Here is a 23,946-nt window from a genome sequence, read left to right as displayed (position 1 = left end):
TGGTTATAAAGTGTGATGGCAATGGAAATAAGGAAAGAAAGCACCACTGTGTAGGGAGACAGCGTGATGGCTTCCTGTTTATATTAGGTATTATATTTGATTTCTTCTAGGTGTGTTATTTATTTCCCACAGTAACCCAAAAAGGTAGGGATTGTTTCCATTTTATAAATAAGCAACCAAAACTCAGACTTAATTTTTTTTTTTTAATTTTAAAAAATATTTTATGTGCATGGGTGTTTTGTCTGGTGTACCATGAACATGTCTGGTACCTGCCAAGGCCAGAAAAGGGCACTGGATCCTCTGGAACTGGTATTATAGACAATTGTGAGCAGCCATAGGGGTGCTAGGAATTGAATCTGGGTTCTCTGCGCTTAATCACTGAGCCTCTTTCTAGCAACCCCTCCCCCCACTCAGACTATGTCCATCATTCTCTTATCTCTAGGCCATATTACCTGTGAATAAGCAGGTGGCATGGAAGGCAGATCAGAAGGAAGCTTAAAAAGGTGAAGATGGCATAGACCAGACAGACCAGGAACAGACAGAAGGAATGAGAACTCAGTCAGCTTTGTTTGTCCTCATATCCAGGTGCTGTTAGTGGCTTCATTTCCTGCAAAGCTCATGCTAAGCATGTAATTGCTGTTGAAAGCCTGCTTTCCCCACCGGCCTGTGATCAGTTACTCACGACAAAAGATCAGGAAGCAGTGGTGATGAGGGCAGAGAGGGAAGAGTATGTGGTTAAAAACAAAAACAAAAACAAAACACCAACAACAAAACACCAAAAAAGAAAACAAAACAAAAAACCCAAAACAAACAAACAAAAAAACTCCCGACATTTGACTGGATGTGGGTTAGCCACAGGCCCACCAAGATGGGGCCTGGGTTACTGGGTTACAGCGAAATATAACGATATTTTAGGCTAATCGCTGCGATACTGGAGACGACCCTAGGAGGTGAGTCTGCCCTTTCCAGAAGAGGAAATAAGGTTTCCACACTGTGAACCTATACTGACCTGTGCTTTTCTCTTTCTACCCTGCTGTTTCTCCATGGTCTTCACGGGTGAGATGCGGAGGGGAAGGAGTTGCAGCAGCTGAAAGCTGAATGAAAAACACAGGCTTTTGTTGGGATGACATTGTTGGATTTCAGGCCCGGGACAAGCAGCCAAGGCGTCTAGTTAACATGTCAAAGGGGACCTGGCCTTTAGGTTCTCCAAGACCCTACCTTTTACAGGGCATGGTTGGCATACCTCACCCTCTATACTGAGCTATACTTACTATACGGGGCTTTCTCTCATCAGTCTCTTCAATATGTATTACAGACATTTTGGTTCTCTCTCTGCACGCGCTTTCTCTCCCTGCCTCCTGATTTTCTGTCTCCTTATTTGTATGGTGACTTCCCTGGCCTCCTGCCTTCGGGACCTGTGAACCAGCCTGGGAGCTGCCACCAATAAACTTGCATTTATATACTTTAATTTGCCTTGAATTGGCTCATTTCGTCGACCTGTTATCTGGTGCCGAGACTCGGAGGAGTCGAGACCCCAGTTTCTCTCCCCACCGGACACAACCAGCTTTGGACTCAGTAAGCCTTTCCCAGCTGCTGCCAAAAGGCACCTGGTGCTTCGGGTCTCCAGACCCCGGAGATCCCATGCCAAGAGTTGCGGTCACACAAGAGCAAGCCGGGTCGGGAACAAAGATAGTCTGTTCTGGGGAGCCTCAGCATGCAGAGACGTCTGACTTGTGGCCCCGCACTATGTGGCCCCCTCAGGCTTATGGGTGCTGCCCGCTGAGTCTTTCTTTGGGCTGGGAAAATGGACATCAATGGGTCTAAACTTTGGTTGCCAGACACCCCCAGGGGTGTCTGCTGCAAAATTCATCAAAATTGGGTTTCGAACGACTTCAGTCTGTATGCCATGAGTCCAGGTTTTTTTTTGTAAACTGCGCTCTTGTACCCTCTCCCTCTCCTTCATCCCGAGACAAATTCAGCAGCTGCGCTCTCGAGCTCCAAGTGTCGCTTAGCCCCTCCCTCCCATCCAATATGCAGCCCCGTAGTGGTGGATAGAGCAGCGTGGTTCCTTTAAATTGCCTGGGCTGGTCAATATCTTGACTATGGGATGAAGAAGATGGAGGCATGGCTTCGCCGTCATCCTCAGGGCAGCCACGTGGCTGGCAGGTAACTCTGCTATGGGGAAGACATACAGATTCACCACCATCTTAACCAGGGCTGCCAAATTCGTTCATGTACAAAAAGTACCTTGCTAACAGCCAAATTTTGTAATCGGTTTTAAAGACAGTATACTACTGTTAGAACTTGGTTTTGCCTTCTGAAAATTACGGTTGTGCTCTGTTGTCTTCATTCTTAAAAAAGACACTTTATACTTTTATTTATTCATTGTGGCACAAATGTTTATCGGGGGAGGGGGCACCTGTCCTTCTTGGCTGCTACCTTCCTTGTGGCTGCCAGCACGTTGCGCAGCTCCTTCCACTTCCTCCAGGAGCAGATGTGTGTGCCCACCTTCTTTTTGATGAACTTGAGTGCGTGCCTGTCGTCGGACACCAAGCAGCTCCGTGGCAGGCTGATCATAGCGCACGAAGCTGCTCACCTCCTTAACCATATCCTGCTCAAAGCCGGTGTGCTTGGGGAGGGGCCCATGATGCACCCGTGGCCCTTGTTGAGGTCCATGTCCATGGGACAGGGCAGGGCCATGGCTGCTGCTCTCCGAGGGGGCCACAACAGGAAGCATTACCTTACTTTAATATTACAAAATCTACTAAATTATTGCAAACTCTTAAGGATAATTAAGAAATGCAAATTGGTAGTCAGCCAGCTTATAAATGGTCATATCTTTTTTTTTTAAAAAAAGATTTATTTATTTATTACATATACAATGCTCTGCCTGCATGCCAGAAGAGGGTACCAGATCCCATTATAGATGGTTGTGAGCCACTATGTGGTTGCTGGGAATTGAACTCAGGACCTCTGGAAGAATAGCCAGGGCCCTTAACCTCTGAGCCATTTCCCCAGCCCCCTGATCATATCTTTTAATGTGTAAAGAAATATATTTGAAGTCATGCTAAGAACTGATGCAATTAGTGACAGGAAATTATTTAGCCTCCTGTTTTATGTTTGTAAGGTATAAAGCAAATAACTAAAAACAAAGATTTTTTAATTCATGTATGCTTGGTAGGTCCTGGCCCTCAAACCTGCCAGCAAATCTGCTGAATATGGCATTTAAGAGGGTGAAACTTGGGCTGGAGAGATGGCTCAGCCGTTAAAGGCTAGGCTCACAACCATAAATATAAGAGTTTGGTTCCGAGTACCCATGGCTGTCTCTCCAGCCACCTTTTTGTCCTACACCGCACCTGCGCGCACGGTCTACCGCTATCATAGAAAAACTACCCTAAAAACAAATAAATAAAATGAAAATAAAAGAAAAAAAGAGGGTTAAACTTATTACGTCAGACAGAGACTCCCCAATCCTCACGGTGACACTCCAACCTCTCCCCAGTGTCTCCAAGAAGATATGGCATAAGGACAAAGGACTCCACCTGGATTGTGGTACACTTACCACTGGGCAAGACTGCCCCAGTGCCTCACCCACTGCTAAGTCCTAGCCTGAACTGTGGACAAACAGGACACCTGGAAGGTTGATTGTCAGATGTTGTCTAAGACAAGGCGAGGTTGGTCTCTTTCCTGTTCCTCCTCCACAGAAAAAGCCTCTCATCTTCTGGGCCTGATGGCCAATGATGGCCTCTCCCTGCAGTGCCATGGAGACCATACAAGCCTCAGGTAACTGTTTAGGTAGTGGAATTTGGACTAGTCTCTGACATTTTAATTGATAACATAGGTCGTTGAGATTATAATTTCTTTTCAGGTCTCTGATGGGCTTGAAGACTAGACTAATGAAAGAAATAACTATTTACTATTTCCTTTATCTAAAGAAACTCACTTTACAGTGATTGCTCCCAGGAACCAACCACCTGTGTCTCATGGTGAATAATTTGAGAGGAAAAAGTGTGAAGTTTATGTAAGGTCTGAAGATATGAAAGCTTAAGTTATGAGGATCTAAGAAAGTGTCTGAGGGTCTAGGAAGGTGTTTCAAGGTTGGCAAATGCAAATATGAAGGTTGGAGGACATAAAAAAAAGACTTCAATGGTGATAAGAAAGTGATTTAAAATATACAGAAGGAATGAAAAAGTTTCTTCCCCTCACTATGTTACTGTTGTATTAAGACTGTTCAGAGTTTTGACTTAATCAATGGAGGTATGATAAATTATTAGTCTAGGGCTGGAGAGATGGCTCAGCGGTTAAGAGCACTGGCTGCTCTTCCAGAGGTTCTGAGTTCAATTCCGAACAGTCTATAATGGAATCTGATGCCCTCTTGTGGCCTGCAGGTGTACATGCAGATAAAGTGCTCATATACATAAGTAAATAAATAAAACAAGCAAAAAATTATTAGTTTAACTCTGGTAAAAACAGTCCATTATTTAGAACCACTATCATAATCACAAGCTCAAGATTTTACATTTTTCCCAAGCTTCTACTATGACACATTGCTCTTTCTACAATGTGGTTTTCTGTACAGATTACTAACATATCTAAAACTCATTTCTTTTTGTAAACTTAAAAACATCCTTGTAAGCTTTAGGGACCCCACTTGACTTTACCTCTCATGGGTCAATAGACTCCAGATGAGTACTGTCAATCTATAGCCTGTGTCCCTCCCCACCTGCCTATTCCTCAGGATCCCAACTGCCAAGATCAGGAACCTTTTCCCCTAAACTCCTTAACTTTATCTTCTGCCCCTAATATCTATGTTACAGCATCCTGCCTAGTCCAGCAGTTTCCTCAAAACCTGCACCCAGAACAGCTCTGAAGTGGCTACCCACAGGTGCCCCAGTCTAGCCTCAAAAACTGCTTCAACTGGGCCTTCACATCCCTAGCCCCCAATGGTCCTACAGAGCTTGGGAAACAGTCTGCCCTTCCTGGACTTAGCCAACATTCCAGCTTTTTGCAAACCCTCTCCCTCCATGTCATCAAGTAGTCAGAAAAGATTACATCGCCCTTATTAATTCATTATCAGCAAAAAGGCTGGAATGCTGTGTTTCAGACCTGGAACAATCTGTGAAGTGCCTACACACCAAAGTGAACCTGACCTCCAGGTGTCCCAGCATCCCTCAGTCCCTACCTATTATACCCCACCCACTATATTGAACTTTCTAGTCCAGCAGCGGGCTTCCTTTCACCAGTCTCTTCACTGTGTAATCTAGACATTTTGATTCTCTCTCTCTCCTCTCTGAAAGAACCCCTTTTCTCTGTCCCCCACATTTTTGCTTTTCTGTCTCCTAGTTTGCATGGTGACATCCCTGGCCTCCTTCCTTGGGGCCTGTGAACCATCCTATATTTTCCTATATTTTCTATATATATATAGAAAATCTATATATTTCCATCTATATATTTCCTATATTTTCCTATATATAAGTCCCTATATTTTCAGTTGTTGCTGTGCTGGTAGAACTAAGTGCTGGCAGATTGATTGTTTTTGCTCTCTCGGCTTTTTTTTTGTTTAAAACAAAGTTTTGTTTATTATGCATATGGTGTTCTGCCTGCATGACAGAAGAGGGCATCAGATCTCTTTACAGATGGTTGTGAGCTACCATGTGATGGCCGGGAATTGAACTCAGGACCTTTGGAAGAGCAGCCAGGGCTCTCAACCTATGAGCCATCTCTCCAGTCCCTGATATTGTCCTCTCAATAGCCCATTACAAGCCTTCTGTATATAAATGCTTGTCCTTCCTCACCTCAACAAAAGATGATTCTCTGAGATTATCATATTTAAAAACCAAGCTGGTGGGCTGAAGAAATGGCTCAGGGGTTACTGATAGATTAAAAAAAGCTGTATTATATAAATGCAGGTTTATTAGGAGTGGCAAAGGGGAAGGTAAATAAAAGGGGAGAAAAGCCTGAAGAGACAGAGACAGAGAAAGAAGGGGAAAGAGCAGAGGAGAAACAAGAGGGGTTGTGGGGAGAAAAACAGCAGAGAGAGAGAGAGAGAGAGAGAGAGAGAGAGAAAGAGAGAGGCAAGGGCAAGGGCAAAAGGGCCAGGAGAAAACAAAATGTCTGGACAATATAGCAAAGAGCCTCTGGTAGAGGGGAAGCCCTGCCCCTAGTCTGAGAGTAGGGTACGCCCGGTCTCTTAACCTAGCAGAGTGTTGGCTGCCCTTCCAGAGGACCAGGGTTCTATTCCCAGCATCTACATGGTGGCAGCTCACAGCTGTCTGGTAACTCCAACTGTAAGGATTTTTTGGTCTCTGTGGACACAAGGAATGCACATACTATACAGACATACATGCAGGCAAAATATTTATACAGATAAAAAAATTAAAAATATTTGCTAATCTTGGTAGCACATGCCTTTAATCTAGCACTCAAGTGGGCAGAGGCAGGTGGATTGCTGTGAGTTCAAGGCCAGCCTGGTCTCCAAAGTGAGTCCAGGACATTCAAGTTTATACAGACAAACTGTCTCACCAAACAAACAAACAAACAAACAAGCAAGCAAGCTGCTGTGGTGATGGTCGAGCAGCTCTTAATGCCAAAGAGAGAGATGCCCAGAGAGACAGATGTGCATTGTCCTGCTGCTGTTTGGTTCAGATTGGAATGTGGTTTTTTGCATAATAAAGAGCTGGCAGCTGAAGCTTTGGCACAAAGTAGGGGCAGAGACCCAGGCAGATGTGAACGGAGGCCGGAGAAGGAATGGAGCAGGGAGGTAGGCACTGAAACCTACGTGGAGGGAGGAAGTGCTGGAGAAGTCAGGTTAAGTCAGCAGCTAGTCAGCAGCTGGCTGAGAGACTGGCCCAGCAAAAGGCCAACAGCTTTAAACTATACACATGTTGCCATGTCCTTAGCAATTACACCTCAAGCAAGATCTGGGAAAGGCCTAAAATAGACTTTGATGAGACAAAGGCTTCAGATAGACTGGAAGGAGAAAGAATGAGTCTGAGCTTGGCAGTGGAGACAGCAACAAGAAGTGGAGGGAGGGAAAAGAGCCACCGGCACAGATGAGCGACCAGTGACTGTAATGATGAAAACTTAGAGATCAGACGTTCTGTCAGAGGGCATGCTCTCACAGCAGCCCAGTGCTCACAGTGAAATGAGCGGTCTCTCTGAATGTCATCTATTTTCTTGTGAACTTCAGGGGCATATGTTCAGTTGATACTTTCCAGGATTTGCAGTGTCAGGTATCTTGAGAATGGACATGTGTTTTCTAGCCCAAGCCCACCACTTGATACTTAACACCTGCTAAATTGCACATCCAATGCCCTGGGTAGGGGGAGGATGTTAAGAGTTTGGAATCCTCTCAATTTTATAGTGGGAAGAGTAGAAATTCAGGGCAATCTGCGGTTTCAAATAATGAGATGATTTTCATACATAAAATTCAGGCCTTCTGACACACAAGCACCACAGTTATCTACAGGTTAATAGCCATGTTCAAAGCTATTTGCCCACAGACTGAGAAAAGACCAGTGAAACTGAGATATGAAGTGCCCACAATCTAGGAAGTAAAATTATGGCAGCCAAGAATAAATCAAGACTCAAGGCGGAGAATAAATCCCATGGCCTATATCTGAACCTTTAAGAGCTCACTTTATTTGTTAAACCAAATCAGAGTTTTAAACCAGACATTGTGCATCCTTTCCCCTTATAGCAGTGCATATCGCACACTGACCACAAGATGTCACTCTTGCTTCCAGAGGCAACATTTGAGCTCAGAGATAATGAAAAAGTTTTAAGTCCCAGCATCAGGTATGTTTTGGGAAGCTCAAGGTAGAGACTGAAGGCTGGGTTGGCAGGCATGATGAGATGGAAGAGTGGTGTCTTGGCGGCTGTCAGAATCTTTCCTCATAAAAAGCTTTGCCCATCTGATTGAGTTCCTGCTGGTACTGTTGATGTTCCTTTTCAAACAGCTGGTTTAAGGCAGCTTGACGGACCTGGTAGGGAAGGCAGTAAAATGTATGGTGCTGGCTTCTTTAACATTCCTTCTCTGTCTGAATTCCCTGTCCCTGGACTTTGCTGGGACATAAAAGGGGGTCGTAAAAGAGTGAATCTAATTTCCCCTGGTACATTGCTGAGAATGTACCAGGAACTAGAAAAATCTGCTAGTACTCAAGAAACTAAGAGGTGACATTGCAATTGTCACCCAGGGGGAAGCTTAGGGTGTCACTGACTAAGCAAAGACTATGATTTCCACTGGCGATTGGAAATGCGTCACCTGCGCTTGATGGTAGGACATACTTATAATTCCAGCATATGGGAGGCTGAGACAGGATGTTTATAAGTTCCAGGCCACCTTGGGATGCAGAGCAAGACCTTGTCTTAAAAATAAATACATAAAGCTGGGCAAGGTGGTGCTCACCTGTAATCCCAGCCCTCGGGAAGGCAGAGGCAGGCAGATCTCTGTGAAATCAAGGCCAGCCTCATCTACAAAGCAAGTTTAAGACAACCAAGGCTACACAGAAAAACCCTGTCTTGAAACAGCCAACCAACCAACCAACCAACCAAAATACATAATGGGCTGAAAAGATGGCTCAGCAGTTAAGAGCATTGGCAGAGAATGTGGGTTCAATTCCCAGCACACATATGGTAGCTTACAACTGTAACTCCTGTTCCAAGGGATATGACACCTACACACAGACATATGCAGTCAAAAACCAATGCACATAAAATAATTTAAAAAATATTTCTGTGTACAGTGCTCTGACTGCACTGCTGAATGCCAGAAGATGGCACCATACCCTTTTATCGATTGTTATGAGTCACCACGTGGTGACTGAACTCAGGACCTCTGGAAGAACAGACAGTGCGGTTAACCACTGAGCCATTTCTCCAGACCAAAAATAATTTAAAAAATAGATAAAATTAAACCCTTGGCTGGGTTTGGTGGTGTATTTTAATCCCAGCATGCAGGAGTAAGAGGAAGGTAAAGCTCTGTATTCAGGGAGGCCAGCCTGGTCTACTTAGCAAGTTTCAGTAACCAAACCCAACTCAAAGAACCTAAGAAAACAAAGCTTCATTAAACCCAAAACTAAACAAAGTGCCATCTGCAAACAATGCAAAAATTTAAATAAATCACTTACTGAAAGAACTTTGACATTTGATGTTAATGTTCTGATAAAAGCATGAAGAAATCTGAGGCAGACAAAATGGGTACATCCCAAAGGAAAGGCTCTCTATGTCCCAGCCAGCAGAAACATGGCACAAGGCAGGGGGAAGCCTCCAGGCTGCCTCCTACAACTCACCATCAGAAGCTGTTTGTTGGACAGTGCTAATTCCTGTTTCACATCATTTTGCAGCCTTAGGGTAGCATATGTGTTTCTCCGTTCGTTCAATGTCATCTGCCACATACAATGATTCTGTAAATTCTGCCACCTGTCCCAGGTGTAGGGTGGGAATGAAATTCGTGAGTCAGTAGAGACCTTTATTAATGTGGTTGCTTTGTGACCAGACCTCTGCCACCGTCAAAAGATCACGATGTTCTTAAATGGGTAAGGAGAGCGGATTTATAGTATGCGAGTGCAGCTACTGAATCATCGTCACAAATGGACAGAGCTGTCAGCTGTTACAGTACACAGAAAAGAAGGCTTAAAGGTGTGTCCTCTAGGTCTGGGTCTCAGCAGCTCGATGCTCTACCTTTGCTATTTTTGTTTTTGGTTTTGAGACAGCATTTCTGTGTATAGACCTAGCTGTTATGGAACTCACTTTGTTGACCTGCCTGGCTCTGTATTCTGAGTGCTGGGATTAACGGCATGCACCACCACTGCCAAGCCAAAAAAAAAAAAAAAAAAATTTTTTTTTTCCAAGACAGGGTAGGCTTGGCTGTCCTGGACTTTGTCTGCCACCCCCAACTTTTAAATTAATTTAGTAGAAGTACTGTCTGCATGTACACCTACATGCCAGGTGGTATTAGACCCCTTTATAAATGGATGTAAGCCACCATGTGGTTACTGGGGATTGAACTCTCCCCCATCTTTTTTCATGTAGCCCAGAAGGGCTCCAAGTCACTTATGTAGCTAACCCTGAACCTCTGATGTTCTCCTGTATCTCCTGAATGCTGGGAAAGAAAAGAAAGGCTACGTATGCTAGGCAAGCAGTCTTTCAGTGAGCTGCTGTTCCTCAACTCCGTTTAAAAAGTTTCTCATTATATAGTATGGATTTTCTGGAATTATGTAGACTAGTCTGAGCTCAAACTCAAGAGACCCACCTGCCTCTGCCCTCTAGTGTTGAAATCAAATGCACATGCCATTACACTAGGTCTCCCTTTGGGGCTGTTTTGAGAGTGTATTAATCACAACACAGCCTAGGCTGGCCCCAGACTCATGTTTAGCCAAGTCCTGAGATTATAGGTATGAGTAGGTATGCGCTGCTTCTGCCAGCATTTTTTTTTTTTTTTAAAGCTTAGATTTGGAGATATAGCTAGCTGCTGGTGGAAGTTTCCATGCACAAAGCCATGCATTCAATACCCCAATGCAACTGAAATAAAAATCTTATTTCAGTTGTGAAATAAAAATCTTATTTCAGTTGTGATACACTTATTTCAGGGTGATACACACTTCAGTCTTTTGGGTATTCTGTCACTTGTTCACCAAATGTTGAAATACCTGTTACAAAGTTATTACAAAACCGGGCAAGAAACACATCAACATTCAAAAAAATAAAACCCCCATAAAACAGCAAAGGCTTCCCTCGCAGAGAATAGGAGCAGGAGCAAAATAAAACAAAGCTCATCAACTAGGTGATCAACTAGGTGATACCAGGCCCATCTCTGCTTGCTTCAAGAACAAGGCTGCTCCATGTTGTCCTTCTCAAGGAGTCCCCAAGGAGAGCAGATTTGGGCAGTGGGTCAGGCAGAGTAGAAAACACAAACTGATGGGAGGAGATGGAAACACAGGTTACCTGGTGACTATCTTCTTAAGTGCCACGGCTCTTTGTAAATTCTGCAAGAGAAGGGAGTTCTGTTGACCTCCTTGATTACTAGAATTACTAGCAGTGCCCACTTCTGAGGAATGAAGCAATTTCCCAAGGGAAGCAGGAAAATGCTACATTTCTCAGAACAGACGGGAGAAAATACAGGGGTTAGAGGAGACAGATGTAAACTGCTATCTGCTCTAGTAGTAGCTGCCCATTTCTGCTAACTCTCCCGCACCCTTCCAAGGGCCTTTTGCAGGAAAGCTGTACTCTGGGTAAAATCTTATCAGGGGAAACTCCTCCACCAACTTCCAACCCTCCTTCCAACTCTGCATACCTCTTCCACTTTTGTCATTTTTCCAAAGGACATATCTACAGAAATGCTTGCTAAGCCTGAGGACACTGAGAAGGCTCTCCTTTCTGTTTAGTTTGATCACCAAGGTTTCAGTAGTCATAGCAACATTTAGGAATCCAACAATGACCCTGGGTTCTGAGTTGACTGGTTACTTGGGCCTGCTGCCCTAGTACCGGAAGGAAATTCTGGTTCTTTAGCTTTCTGATAGTGACAAGACCAGGCTGTAAGTGTGAACCACACAAGTCCTTATTTCAGGATTTCTTCTGTAAGGGTTTCAGAGTATCTGTAGTCTAGATTCAGACACACAGTCCAACCAGTTTCTGGCAGCAAAGCTTTACACCCTATGTCCTGTAAGGCAAATGTAGACACAAATCAAAAGCCTGCTGTTCAAAGACCACTCTGAAGAAATGATTCATTTTCTTAATTAATTTTATTAAATAAATTGTAAACTGAGACTAAAATACTGACATCAGAGGAAACTACTTCTTGCTGTGTCTCACTATCTCAGCAGAGGTTATGCCAAGTACCAGAACACTCATTCTGACTTGTCATAATGGTATTGGGTGAAGGTGGGGACACATCCTCCCACTTCAGGAAAGTCATGTTCTCATATCAATACTGGTTTAAATGAGCACCAAAATTCCAGGGGACATTCTACCAGCTTACTCATTCCCTTTTCCTTATGAGGTCCTTGCCTGACTTTTCCACTAATCAAATCTGAGATCTCTAAACCCAAATATTTTGAGTGCAATGGGATAGATTTAGAAGACATCTCACCTCAATTTACACCTTTGGGACTAAACAGCATTGAACAGGGTAGGTGAATTACAGCCAAAAACAAAGGAAGATTTTCAAGGAAGCTCTGACAAACATTAAGAATGACATTTGAATTTAAATCCAGAAAAAGTGCTCCTTGGAGATAGAGGATCTTAGCCAACATAAGAAAGGGCTGGAAATGACCTCTCAGACCCAGCTCTGTGAGAACTCTGGACTCACAGAAGCTCTGGCCAATAAAGTCTGGGCCTCTGAGCCAGATATCCCGAATGCCGCACAGCTGGCTTCTGTGTAGCTCCATTACAGAGTACTCTCCAGTGTGTTATAGTTGTCCTTAAAGCTCTTCAGTTCGAGGAAGTGCTTAGGACGTTTGCTCTTCTGATTGGAGGGGAGGTATGTGACCTGGATGGTTGTTGGCGACATCTCAGGCGACTGGGTTAAGTCTTTGGCTGCTGACTGGTGTTGCCTCTGAGAGCTCCCAATTCGTGCTTTGACTCTGAAGAACACACAGCAGACATAGTTAGAATGAGAACTGGTAGGAAAGGGGCTGGAGACATGACTCTGGCTAAGAGCATGCACTGTTCCTCCAGAAGACCAGAGTTCAATTCCTGGCAGTCATGTCAGGCTTCTGTGAGTCTAGCTACAGGCCAGAACCTCTACAAATACTTACATGTAAGTAAAACAAGTGAAAAGTGAATCTTTTATTTTATTTTGTTTTGTTTTTTTTAGACATGGTTTCTCTGTGTAGCCTTGGCTGTCCTGGACTCAATTTGTAGACCAAGCTGGGCTCGAACTCAAAGATCCACCTGCCCCTATCTCCCAAGAGCTGGGATTACAGGCATGTGCCACCATGGCTGACTGAACAGTGAATCTTAAAATAAAAAACAAAAACCCCAGAATACAATTCAGAAATTACTCCACCCAATAAATGCAGCTAAAATAATCTCTGATTTTTCTTTAAGTTACTAAGCAAGGCAGGTAGCAAACACCTGTAATTTCAGAAGGCAGAAAGATCATCCCATTCAAGGCCAGTTTGGTCTAACCCAACCCCATGTACCACAAAACAAAATTCCCCACCTCCCAAAAGGCAAAAACCCAAAGAACTTATTACTAAAGCCATTTGGTAACTGAAAATTATCAGGGAAACCAGATTTTACTAAGTACTTATCTCTAGCATAATTCTTTTTTGGTGTGTGTTTTTGGGGGAGGGGGGGGAAAAAGGACAGAAAGGGTCTTACTATGGAGGCAAGGGTGTTCTCACACGAAGTGGGCCCTCACACCTGGTTACAGCTTTAATTGCGCTCCGCTTACAGAAATCTCTTAGCTTTGCTGACTGCCTTAACATGTGCATGCTGTAACATTCCCCGTCCAAAGAGAGGAAAATGAAGTATTACAAATAAAATCAAACTACTGAGTGCATAGCACGTTGGAAGACACAGAGCACTTGGTGACTTGCAAAGTCACTTACCAACACCCTATTATCTCCAGTATTATATAGTATCAGCTTTGCATGTTAAGAAACATAAGCCCAATAATTAACCTTTATGACATCATAAAGCTAGATTTAGTTATCAGATTTCAAAGCCTATATTCTTCCATTATTATCCATCAAACTTTTCTAGATACCAGTATTAAAAAAAAAAAAAAAGATAGAAAGATAGCCAAGTATGGTAGCATGTACCATTAAGACTCAAGATGGCCAAGGTAAGAGAATTACCTTGAATTTTAGGAACAAAACTGTATCTCAAGAGACCAAATCAAACAACAAAGTCTCTAATGAGATATACAGCAGATGTTTTCCCAGGCAGGGTTTTCTGGGCAGCTCTGGCTGTCCTGGGATTCACTGTGTAGACCAGGCTGGCCTTGAACTCACAGAAATCCACCTGCTGCTGTCTCCCGAGTGCTGGGATTGAAGGCTTGTGCCACCACCACCTGGCTCAGGCGATTTATCAGGCTTTCTGCCTAATTTCTTCCAAGATTTCTTCTTTGTGTCTATGTACCTGCAAGTTTATGTAGCCTGCACATGTGCAGAAACCTAAGACCCAGAAGGCAGTGCCACACTCCCTGGCCTGTGCATGTTTGGCAAGCATTCTACCACCTGTATCATCTCCTCAGGCCCTGGTAACTAACTCTGTATCGGCTTCCCCCTTTCAGTATGCATGTTCACTTACCTTTGCCTAAGTGGCATACTGAAACTATTTTAAAACATTCAGCAGTCAGATTCTTCTATAAACAAATACTCAAAAGCTATCTACTGATGTTCTTTCCTTAAAGACAGGGTTACATTGCTTTACATGGTTTAAAAAAAAAAATTGGGTGGAATTTTATTCTTATTTTTATCGGACCAAAGCACAAGAGGACCCTAGAACAGGAGTCCTTATGTGCTCAGAAACCACATTCCTTTGCTAGCTATAACATTTTTGACATTTTACCTTTTTTTTTTTTTAATTTAAAGATTTATTTATGTATGGGTGTTTTGATTGCATGTGTGTTGGCATATTATATACATGGCTGGTTCCTGTGGAGGTCAGAAGAGGGCATCAGACCCCATTGGAACTGGAGTAACATATGGTGTAAGATGTCATGTGGATGGTAGGGCTTGAACCCCAGTTGTCCGCAGGAGCAGCTAGTATTCTTAACACCTGAGCCATCTCTCCAGACCTTTTGTCTTACTTGCACTGGCCATCCAGGAACTTGCTCTGTAGAGTAGACCAGTCTGCTATCCAACTTACGGAGATTGGCCTGCCTCTGCTTACTGAGTGCTGGGATTAAAGACATGCACCATCATGCTCAGGCCAATTTGACATTTTGTGGAGTAGACACAAAACAAAATCCAATACTAAAATATGCATACAAAGTAGAAGTTTCTCTTACTAGCTTGTAGAGCAAATATCCTGGCAAGTTTTATGAGACCAGTATAGCACTTCTATATTCTTTTATACTTACTTTGCTTGATTATTTATTTAGAGACAGGGCATTGCTAGCCTAGAACTCGTGATTTTTTTTCCTTACTGTACTTCTATGTCTAACTAGCCCTCTTTGACACGCCCTACCATACTCACACAGTAGCCAGCTCACTCAAGGCCTCCTGATACCGCAAGTACTCGTTCTGGCCAAAAACCTTAGGAAACAGAAAGGAAAAATCAGCCTTTTTGTGTGGAGCATTCCATGCCTTTAGTTCTTTGAAGGAAATACTGACCTTCCAACTTACCCCTGTCCCATAGCGGGCTGTCTCATATCCATCCAGGAGAGTATCAATGAGGGCCTTGCGAACACCCTTAAAAGGAGTGCTAGTGTTTCGCAGATCTAGCAAGTAGGAGCGGAAATTCTTACCCATTAAAGAACAAGGGTGCCGGCCTTCAGCATGAAATGGGATCTCTGAGAAGAAAACAGCACAATGATAACTCTTTTCCCTGTTTTATTTTCTTGGTAATTTTCCAAACTTAGAAATAGCTCTAATTATCATCAAGAACTCCTGTATTCTGTAAAATTAGTATACACCAATAAAAACAGATTCTAGTAGAATTAAGCAGAGATAAACAGCTATGCCCACATAGTGATTTGGGTAGCTGAACAACTCTAAGCTTTATGTCAGTAACACATGTGTTCTGCTGTTGTACTGTTCTCCTAGGCCACCTTGGCTTTAAGATATAAGATAGGCACTCTTTCAATTAACCTAAGAACATGTAAGTAGTCACATAATGTGAAAAAAATATCCAGTAACTCTTGGGTTCAAGTGAAGAAGCAGACGCTACATTTCCCATACTGTTTTGTAGGAAACCAGTCATCATCACTCAACTTGTGAAACTGAAGGTCTCAAGAACCCCCACCCCCCCCGCCCCCAGACAGATCTTCTCTGAGCAGCAGCCCTGGCTGCCCTGGACCTCGACTCTGTAGAGCAGGCTCAAACTCTGAGATTCAAATTCTGAGACTCACCTGCCTCTGCCTCCAAGTGCTGGGATTAAAGTCGCACACCTCCACCAACTGGCTAAAAGAACTTAAAGATAAAATCAAATGCTGGTGTAGTGGCACATACCTAGAATCGCAACATTTGGGAGGCTAAGGCAGGAGGATGTTGAGTAAGGCCTGTTTGAGCTACAAAGCAAGAATCTGTGTCAAAAACAAAATAAAACTAAACATGCCAGGCTCAATGGCACATGCCTGTAATCCCAGCAGAGAAAGGCAGGAGGATCTCTGTGAGTTTTAGGCCAGCCTGGTCTACTAAGCCAGTCCAGGACATCCTAGGCTACACAGATAAAGCCTGTCTTCAAAACATCAAAACAAAAACAAACAAACAAACAAAAAGCCTACAATCCTAAGACAATACAACTCTCCGCCCCACACCCTCCAAAAAATAAAAATATAAACTGGGGTTAGAGAGGTCAGCAGCTACCAGCACTTGCAGTAGACCTGGGTTTAGAAGGTCACAGCTACCCGGAATACCAGGAGATCTGATAGTCTCTTTTGCCATCCTTCACACAAAATAGTACATATAAACCCAGGCAGGCACACACTACACAACAGCATAAAAATAGTAATTAAGGACAGAGTGTGGTGGTATACGCCTTTAATCCCAGTACTTGGAGGCAAAGGCAGGTGGAGCTCTGTGAGTTGAAGGTCTGCCAGGGTTAGTATCAAGACCCTGTCTTAAAAATAAAACAAAACAAGTTCCCCAAAATAGGAACTGAAAAGAAAGACACCATAAGCAGGGCCGGCTATGTAGTCCAGTTGTTTACATGCTTATTTAGCACACCAGAAGCTCTGGTTTTGACAGTTAGCACCAAATAAACTGGGTGTTGTAGCACAATGTCCACAATTTAGCATTTGGGAGGTAAAAGCAGGAGGCTTTGAAGCTCAAGTCTGTTCTTGGCTGTATGAGACCTTGTCTCTAAAAAAAAAAAAAAAAAAATTCAAAAACCCAAATCAATGTAATTCAGACTCTTGGGAGAACAAATAACTGCCAGGAAGTGGTAGCACTGGAAAAGTAGAGGCAGGAGGATCTCTGAGTGTGAGTCCAGCCTGGTCTACAGAGTGAGTTACAGGACAGACAAGGCTATCCAGAGAAACCCTGTCTCAAAAAACTAGAAAGAAAAGAAAGAAAGCAAACCAAGGTGATTTATCTCTGTTTTGAGACAGGATCTCTCTATGTAGCTAGCCTTGGCTGTCTTGGAATGCCATATGTAGATAAGGCTGACCTTTAACACAGCAATCTGCCTGCCTCAGACTCCTTCATTGTGGGATTAAAGGTGTGCATCGCTTCACCTGGATTCCCAAAGCGTTTCTTTCAGTATAGTACTCTCAAAACTCTAGGAAATTCCTTCTAGCCATAATGTGCAGAAGGACAAATCCTAACATTCCCTAGGTTTAGATTCTAGGGTGCACCTTATCAAGTAACTTACCAGAGGCACGGATGGCATCTAGAGCTTTCATCCTGTATAGATAGTTGTAGCAACCTGTTAAGAAAAAGACTAATTTCAGTGATTACTCTCAAAATACCCCAAGATTACAGGAAGTTAGTAAACTGGGTCCTTTTATCTGGCATATATACAGTAACTGAGGACTATGGAGGGTTGGTACAGGTGCAGAAACCTCTGGGATGTAGCTGGTCTTTGCTTGCTTTGTGGGTTTTTCTTTTTCCCCACGTTTCATACCTAACACTAGATAGGAGAGAAACTGATTCCTGAATCTAATTTCTTTTCTTTTGTTTTTTTCTTTGACCACAGCAACTAACAAACTATAAACAACCTCCTTAAATGACCAACAACAACTCACCCATGCTGCTTGAGGCTCTAGCATTTATAATTTATATACTGTCTGAAAAGTTCCCAGAATTCCAACTGTCACAACAATCACAGAAAATATCTGCATCTGGCAAAAACCCTGCTTCTGCTAGAGCACAAGGCAAATCATGGTCAGCTGCTGTAGACAGTTCAAAGTAGCCCCACACTCCAACACCAGGGATTAAAATGAAAGCACACTTTTATATTTGTGTTAAAAAAAAATTCCAGAATTCTTAAAAATGTTACCACATTGGGACTTGGTGAAACATCCTCCAAGAGCTTGCCACATACTTTGATTCCCCTGGGTTTCCAGCTGCAGTAGTCTGGTGTCATCATCTGCAAGGAGCTGGGGTTCATACTTGATATCCTGAACCCTGGACAGTCGAATGTCGATCTCCTCTTTCAAGTCCTGTGCATTCAGAGAGAATATACTGTAAATACCTTGTGTTCTGCTTCCCAGTAGACTGTAAAGGGGCCAGAGCATGTAAATGAAGATCAAACAGAGAAAAATCACAAACAGGTTTGGTATTCTCTAATATACACCTCTAAGGCATATCTCTCTCTCCCTTTTGATTTCTGAGACATGGTCTATGTATCTCTGGCTGCCCTGAAACTCTGTAGACCAGGCTGGCCTCAAACTCAGAGAGAACCATGGCTTCTACCTCTGGAGTACTGGGATTGGAGCGTGTCACATCACCTGGCTTTTCTCTTTACTTGTGTGTTTGCACGTGTGTACGTTGTACGTGCACCTTCGTGGTTATGCATACCTGCATCAGGTATCCTCCTCTAGCATTCACTCTTCCACCCACGGACTTGTGTTTTCTCACTGAGGATAGAAGGCAGCAAGACCCAGCAATCCTTTAGTCTCTACAACCTTCAAAGCTGGGGTTACAAGGGTACACAGGATCCCTGGTTTGTGTAACATGCGTTGTTCATCATGGATCAGAACTCTAGTCCCCCTGACTAGTCAGCAAGAGCTCTCAATCACTGAGCCATCTTTATCAGTCCCTAAACCAGATCTTTTAACTTGCCAGAATTTCTTTAGGCTGACAGTAGCATTATCTCTGATTTGAAATTAGACTAAAAAGAATCTTGGCTAACTATTATAAATAACGTCCTGAGTTAAAAACAAAACAAAACAAACAAACAAAAATACCAAGAGAAATCATAATCTACTCGCATGTTGTAGATTAGCATCTAGTCGCCTGTAATGATCTGGAGACTATTTCTTAAAGACTTTGAAGGCCAAAGCAGGAGGGTGGTTCCAAGTTCAAGGTCAGCCTGGGCTGACAGAGTAAATTACAATCCAGCCTGGGTTACAGAGTAAGACCTTGTTATGAAAAAGAAAAATGTGCTAAAAATTAGTTACTGTGCCAATTTTGATAAATTTAGAAGCAACCACTATTATAAGTTTGAATCTGTTCCAACTTAAGGGGATGCCAGATGCAAAAAAAAAAAAAAAAACCAAACCAAAACCAAAACCAAACCAAAACCAAAACTATTATAGGGCCAAGGAATAGGCAGCTATATATACAATCTCACACTCACTATATAATCTTCTATTTTCCCAAGTAGTTTTGTTTATACTTTCAGAACTTAGATTTTGCTGGGTGGTAGTGGTACACAGCTTTAATCCCAGCACTTAGGAGACAGAGGCAAACCCTGTGGGTTTGAGGCCAGCCTAGTCTACAGAGTGAGATCTAGAATAGCCAGGGATATACAGAGAAATCCTGCCTCAAAAAAAACCAAACCAAACCAAAACAAAACAAAACCAAAAACTAAAACCAAAACCAGCACCAACAAGCCCCCAAAGTTAGATTCTCTCTCTATGTATGTAATCAACTTTGACATCAAGTGGTCTAGACGCTACTAAATAGCTAAGCTTTAATTCATCATCACAGGCTAGAAACCAACCCCTACGTTCCTTTTATATGGCCACGTGGAAAGAGCACTGTGACCTTGCTGCCTACCGCACCCTCCTGCGGCCTTTCCGTTCTGTCAGAAGAAGCGAATGGGAAACATTTAATGAAATGCTATGCCTAGGAGTTAATGGGATGTGTGAGCTTTAGTTATCACCCATCTCTCACTGAACAACAGCGTATTGACCACCTCCTATGATAAGGACCTAGTATGAGCTATCACTGGGATATACCTCCAAATAAAGTGTGAGAAATCTTGAAATTTACAGTCTATTGTAAAAGAAAGTTTTAACCAATAGACAAACTATGCCAATGTTGTGATGAGAAATAAAGGTACCATAAGAATACAAAGAGGCTTGCATTAAAATATGTAATATATGCAGGGTATGGTGGTATATGCTTTCAATTTCAGCATTCAGGAGGCAGAGGCAGGTGGAACTCTTGAGTTCCAGGACAGCCAGGCTACACAGAGAAACCCCAAAACAAACAAAAAAACCCAAACCAAAACAAAAGCAAAAATATGTACTGTGCATTCCTCCCTTGAGGAAAAAACTTTTAAACTAAGATCTAATCTAAAGGAGCTGGGTATTTCCATGCACGCCTGTAATTCCAGCATTCAAGACACGGAGGTGGGACATACGGACTTCAATAACAAGGTTGGCTATGCAGTGAGTTCTAGGACAGTTTGGGCTACTGGAGACCCCTTGTTTCAAACAACCAAAAGGGAATGAATGAGGAAGCCAAATGAAGACCATTTTTGGTCAGTGACAGTAGGTGCAAAGTTATGAAATTCAATCAGTAGAGCCATGTTTATGTTGGTAATGGGGAGTCATAGAAAAGAAAATTGGTAAAGTCAGTTGATGTCTACAGGTGAAAGGCTGAAAAAGCAAAAGCATGACTGGGGATGGCAATGGGACATCAAGGGTTCTGATTCAGAACAGGGTATGTTATCTCAGGTGGTAGAATGCTTGCCTAGCATGCACCAGGCGCCTAGATTCAATCTCCTGCACCTTATAAAGCAGGAGTTGTAGTGCGTGCCCATAACCTATGTACTTGGGAGCTATAAGCAGGAAGATCAGCTCCACATAATGTTTATCTAGACGAAGAAGCAGGAGATCCTATCTGAAAAGTACTAACCACCAACAAAGGAAGTCAAAGATCGGGACAGAAGGCCAGCCAGTATAGCACAATTGGTAAATTCCAAGCTTAGTGGAGACCCCCCTTCCAAGACAGAACATGCCACCCCATGGCTTGCATTACAAACACACATACATATGTATCTAAACACATAAACACAAAAAGACTTTTGCTTATTTATATTAGGTTTGAGATGGCTATTTGAAATCTAAGTTTTTTTTTGTTTGTTTGTTTTGTTTTTCAAGATAGGGTTTGTGCAGCCCTGGCTGTCCTAGAACTCACTCTGCAGACCAGGCTGGCCTTTAAACTCACAGAGATCGGTCTGCCTCTGCCTCCTGAGGGCTGAGATTAAAGATGTGTGCCACCACTGCCCAGCCTTGAAACCTAGGTTTTAATGTCAGGTGGCAGTTATAAACCCCAACAGGTTTCTCATCTAAATAGTTTCCTTAAAGCCAAGAAAAGCACTAAAGAGAAAGTTTAGACACTGCTAGATTATTTATTACTTTCTATTTTGCTGTTTTGGTTTTTTAAGACAAGGTTTCTCTACGTAGTCTTGGCTGTCTTGAACTAGCTTTACAGACCCAGGAGAGGCTGGAACTCACAGAGATCTTCCTGAGTGTTAGGAATAAAGGTGTGCACTACCACACCTAGCATGATTATTTGCTTTTTAAATGTAGTCTGACGTGGCACATTTTTAAAGTAATCTCAGCACTTGTATGGTTCTGACAGAAGGACTGCTTTGAAGATACATGGTGAGAGAGCCATCTTAGGTTACAAAAGTGAGTTTAATATGTCTCAAAATATAGAACAAAGAACCATAACAAAATTAAAAGTTGTGAGGTAATTTCTTCTTCCTTAGGCTTGACGTGAAAGGTGGGATTATGCACAATTAATGTTTTTTCCTCTTTTTGTAGTGTCAGGGATCAAACCCAGAGTCTTTTGTTTTCAAGCCAGGGTTTTTCTGTGCAGCCCTGGCTGTCCTGGACTGTGGACCAGGCTGGCCTTAACTCTTAGCGATCTGCCTGCCTCTGCCCCCCAATAAAGTGTTGGGATTAACGGCGTGCACCACCTAGGCCAGCTCCAAATCCAGAGTCTTATGCATTCTAACACAACCGGCATCTTTAAAATTCTGGAAAGGCTACCATTCTTAGACCTATAGAGTAAAACTGTAATCATTCCCAATATCATGCTAAAATAAAGCAACATCAAACACTTGGTAATTTAAGATGGAGAAATATTTTATAGTTGAGTTCGTTTAGATCTTAAAGTACATGTTATGCAGCAAGAGTGAGCAAATGAGCCTCGTCCACAGGCAAATCTTGCTTAGTTTGTGAAGGGGAAAATTTAAGTAACTATATGAACAAAGTTATCTCCTTCTGCCAAAGAATCAAGTTTACCTTGCGCCCTAAGGACCTACCTTGGGGGCATTGTGTCCCACAGGGACGTGAGGTCCCCTTCTAGATTTCATTGCAAAGCGCATGATTTGTCTCTTCACAAAAATAAACAGCAGTACAAATACCTGCCCAAAAGATTAGAATCATCTTTAATAATAATAATTAAGTTGAAAAAAAAAAACTATGTTTATATTAGGCTTTCAGGGCTAAAACTTGGGCAAAACCTGGTCATTAAGGATGGGGGTGGGTCTAAGGCTGGTATCAAGGAGGCGTGATACCTGGGCTCCAGAACTTAAAGGAGGAATCTCAGGGGCGGGCAGCTTTGAATTTAAAGTTCTCGGCTGTCTACGGATACAAACCGAAAGGCCAGAAACAAGGCGAGTTAAGTGGCTGAGGGAAGGGCCCAGAAGGACGGTCTCTAACAGGGCAAAGGCTACAGCAGGAATGGAGTGGGGGATCTCCTCACCAGGCTCCCGTATGCCATCACAAGCACGACATTCACTCCGGACAGCCAGTTACTGCTAGACGCCATCGCCTCTCCGTGAAGGCCCGCTAGGATATTCCCGCCACGCTTGCGCGTCAGCCCAGGCTCGGCAGAAGCCGGGGCACCTAGGTTCCCCGGAGCTCTCCGGCCATTTCCATTTGGTTTTAGGGAAAAAAAACAAACTAGAGTCGGTCAGAAAACATGGTGGATGGGGGCGCTAGTCAGGCACAGAGCCCTCCCGCTCCACCCCCGCCACGTGACTCATGGCCGCAAAGGAATCTGGGAGTGCGGAGACGCGGAACTACGCCAGTAAGAGGAAGCAGAGGCCGTCTTGGAGTCACGTGATGGAGGCTGAGCCGTACGGGCGAGGGCGAGGGCGGGGCGGACGCGAGGAACTCCGGCGCTGTGTTTCGTGGCGGCGAGGCCGGCGCACGCTGACGTGCGCGGTCCTTTCACGTCACGTGCTGAGGGACGCAGGAAGGCAAGTGGGAGGGGGAAGGCGCGAGAGCGAGCGCGAGAGGGAAAAGGAGGGAGGGGGTGGGGTGGAGGGAATCTTATATCACGTGACAGGGGCGGCGCGGCCCGGGGTGTCAGTGTGGAGGAGACTGAGGTAAAGTTGGGAGCGCAGCGGCGTTGGCGGCGGCGGCGGCGGCAGCGGCAACGCGGCGGGGCCGGGTATTGTCCGCGGCCCCTTTAAATCCGCGATCCCCTTTTTAACCTCCCTCCTTCTCCTCTGTCCCGTCTGTAGTCCCCTCCCGCGGTAGGCCCCCCCACGCGTTGTTTCCCCACTGTACACCTTCCCTTCTAGGCTTGCGAGCTCGGGCGTCCAACCCCCCCCCTCGAGTTGGCCGCCGGGGGTTTTGTTTATAGTTGGGTTCGCGGCCTAGTGGGCCGCGCCAAAGCCGGGGCCTCGATTTGGGAGCGTGGCCGGGGCGGGGCTTGGGGCAGCCGGAGGGGGGGGCATGCGGCTAGAGCCTGAAGGGGGAGAGCGAGAAAGAGCGCGGGCGAGCGAGGCCTGGGCCCAGCCTGAGGTAGGGTTCTCCACTAGGGCCAGTGTCTATGGAGAAGGCCTCCTCCCTTCCTAGCCGTCTGTGGGCCTCTGGTCCGGATCCGGCCTGGTTTGGGGGCCGTGGGGGGGGGGTGCGAT

General features: G+C 44.0%; 3 protein-coding genes across 38 annotated transcripts in view; 1 reads left to right on the top strand and 2 right to left on the bottom strand.

Moving 5' to 3' along the window:
* Positions 1-7,622: 7,622 nt before the first annotated feature.
* On the bottom strand, positions 7,623-11,630 carry Cfap141 (cilia and flagella associated protein 141). Its single transcript, XM_060367746.1, has 4 exons — positions 11,294-11,630; positions 10,945-10,985; positions 9,291-9,420; positions 7,623-7,982 (listed from the first exon to the last, which is right to left on the bottom strand). Exons 1-4 carry the CDS (start codon positions 11,324-11,326, stop codon positions 7,881-7,883), a joined length of 306 nt encoding a protein of 101 aa, XP_060223729.1. The 5' UTR covers positions 11,327-11,630; the 3' UTR covers positions 7,623-7,880.
* Positions 11,631-11,722: 92 nt separating this feature from the next.
* C1H1orf43 (chromosome 1 C1orf43 homolog) lies at positions 11,723-23,075 on the bottom strand. 4 transcript variants are annotated; one of them, XM_060367718.1, is made up of 7 exons: positions 22,782-23,072; positions 22,339-22,440; positions 18,112-18,274; positions 17,485-17,538; positions 15,297-15,463; positions 15,148-15,206; positions 11,723-12,581 (listed from the first exon to the last, which is right to left on the bottom strand). In XM_060367718.1, the coding sequence occupies exons 1-7, from the start codon at positions 22,845-22,847 to the stop codon at positions 12,386-12,388; spliced, it is 807 nt and encodes a 268-aa protein (XP_060223701.1). In that variant the 5' UTR covers positions 22,848-23,072; the 3' UTR covers positions 11,723-12,385. The 4 variants fall into 4 exon arrangements, with proteins under 4 accessions (XP_060223701.1, XP_021502413.1, XP_060223712.1 ...); XM_021646738.2 differs by having other exon boundaries at positions 18,157-18,274; positions 22,782-23,071; XM_060367729.1 differs by lacking the exon at positions 22,339-22,440 and having other exon boundaries at positions 22,782-23,075.
* Positions 23,076-23,257: 182 nt separating this feature from the next.
* Ubap2l (ubiquitin associated protein 2 like) overlaps positions 23,258-23,946 on the top strand; it is a 59,126-nt gene continuing 58,437 nt past the window's right edge. For 26 of the 33 annotated variants that reach the window (XM_021646765.2, XM_060367641.1, XM_060367659.1 and 23 more), the window contains exon 1: positions 23,352-23,474. The gene's annotated coding sequence lies outside the window, so the exon portion shown is untranslated. The other 7 variants (XM_021646755.2, XM_060367617.1, XM_021646740.2 and 4 more) reach the window with 3 other exon arrangements.

The sequence above is a fragment of the Meriones unguiculatus genome, chromosome 1 (assembly GCF_030254825.1).
Source record: "Meriones unguiculatus strain TT.TT164.6M chromosome 1, Bangor_MerUng_6.1, whole genome shotgun sequence".
Classification (NCBI taxonomy): domain Eukaryota; kingdom Metazoa; phylum Chordata; class Mammalia; order Rodentia; family Muridae; genus Meriones; species Meriones unguiculatus.
This window is presented reverse-complemented; position numbering and strand designations above follow the sequence as displayed.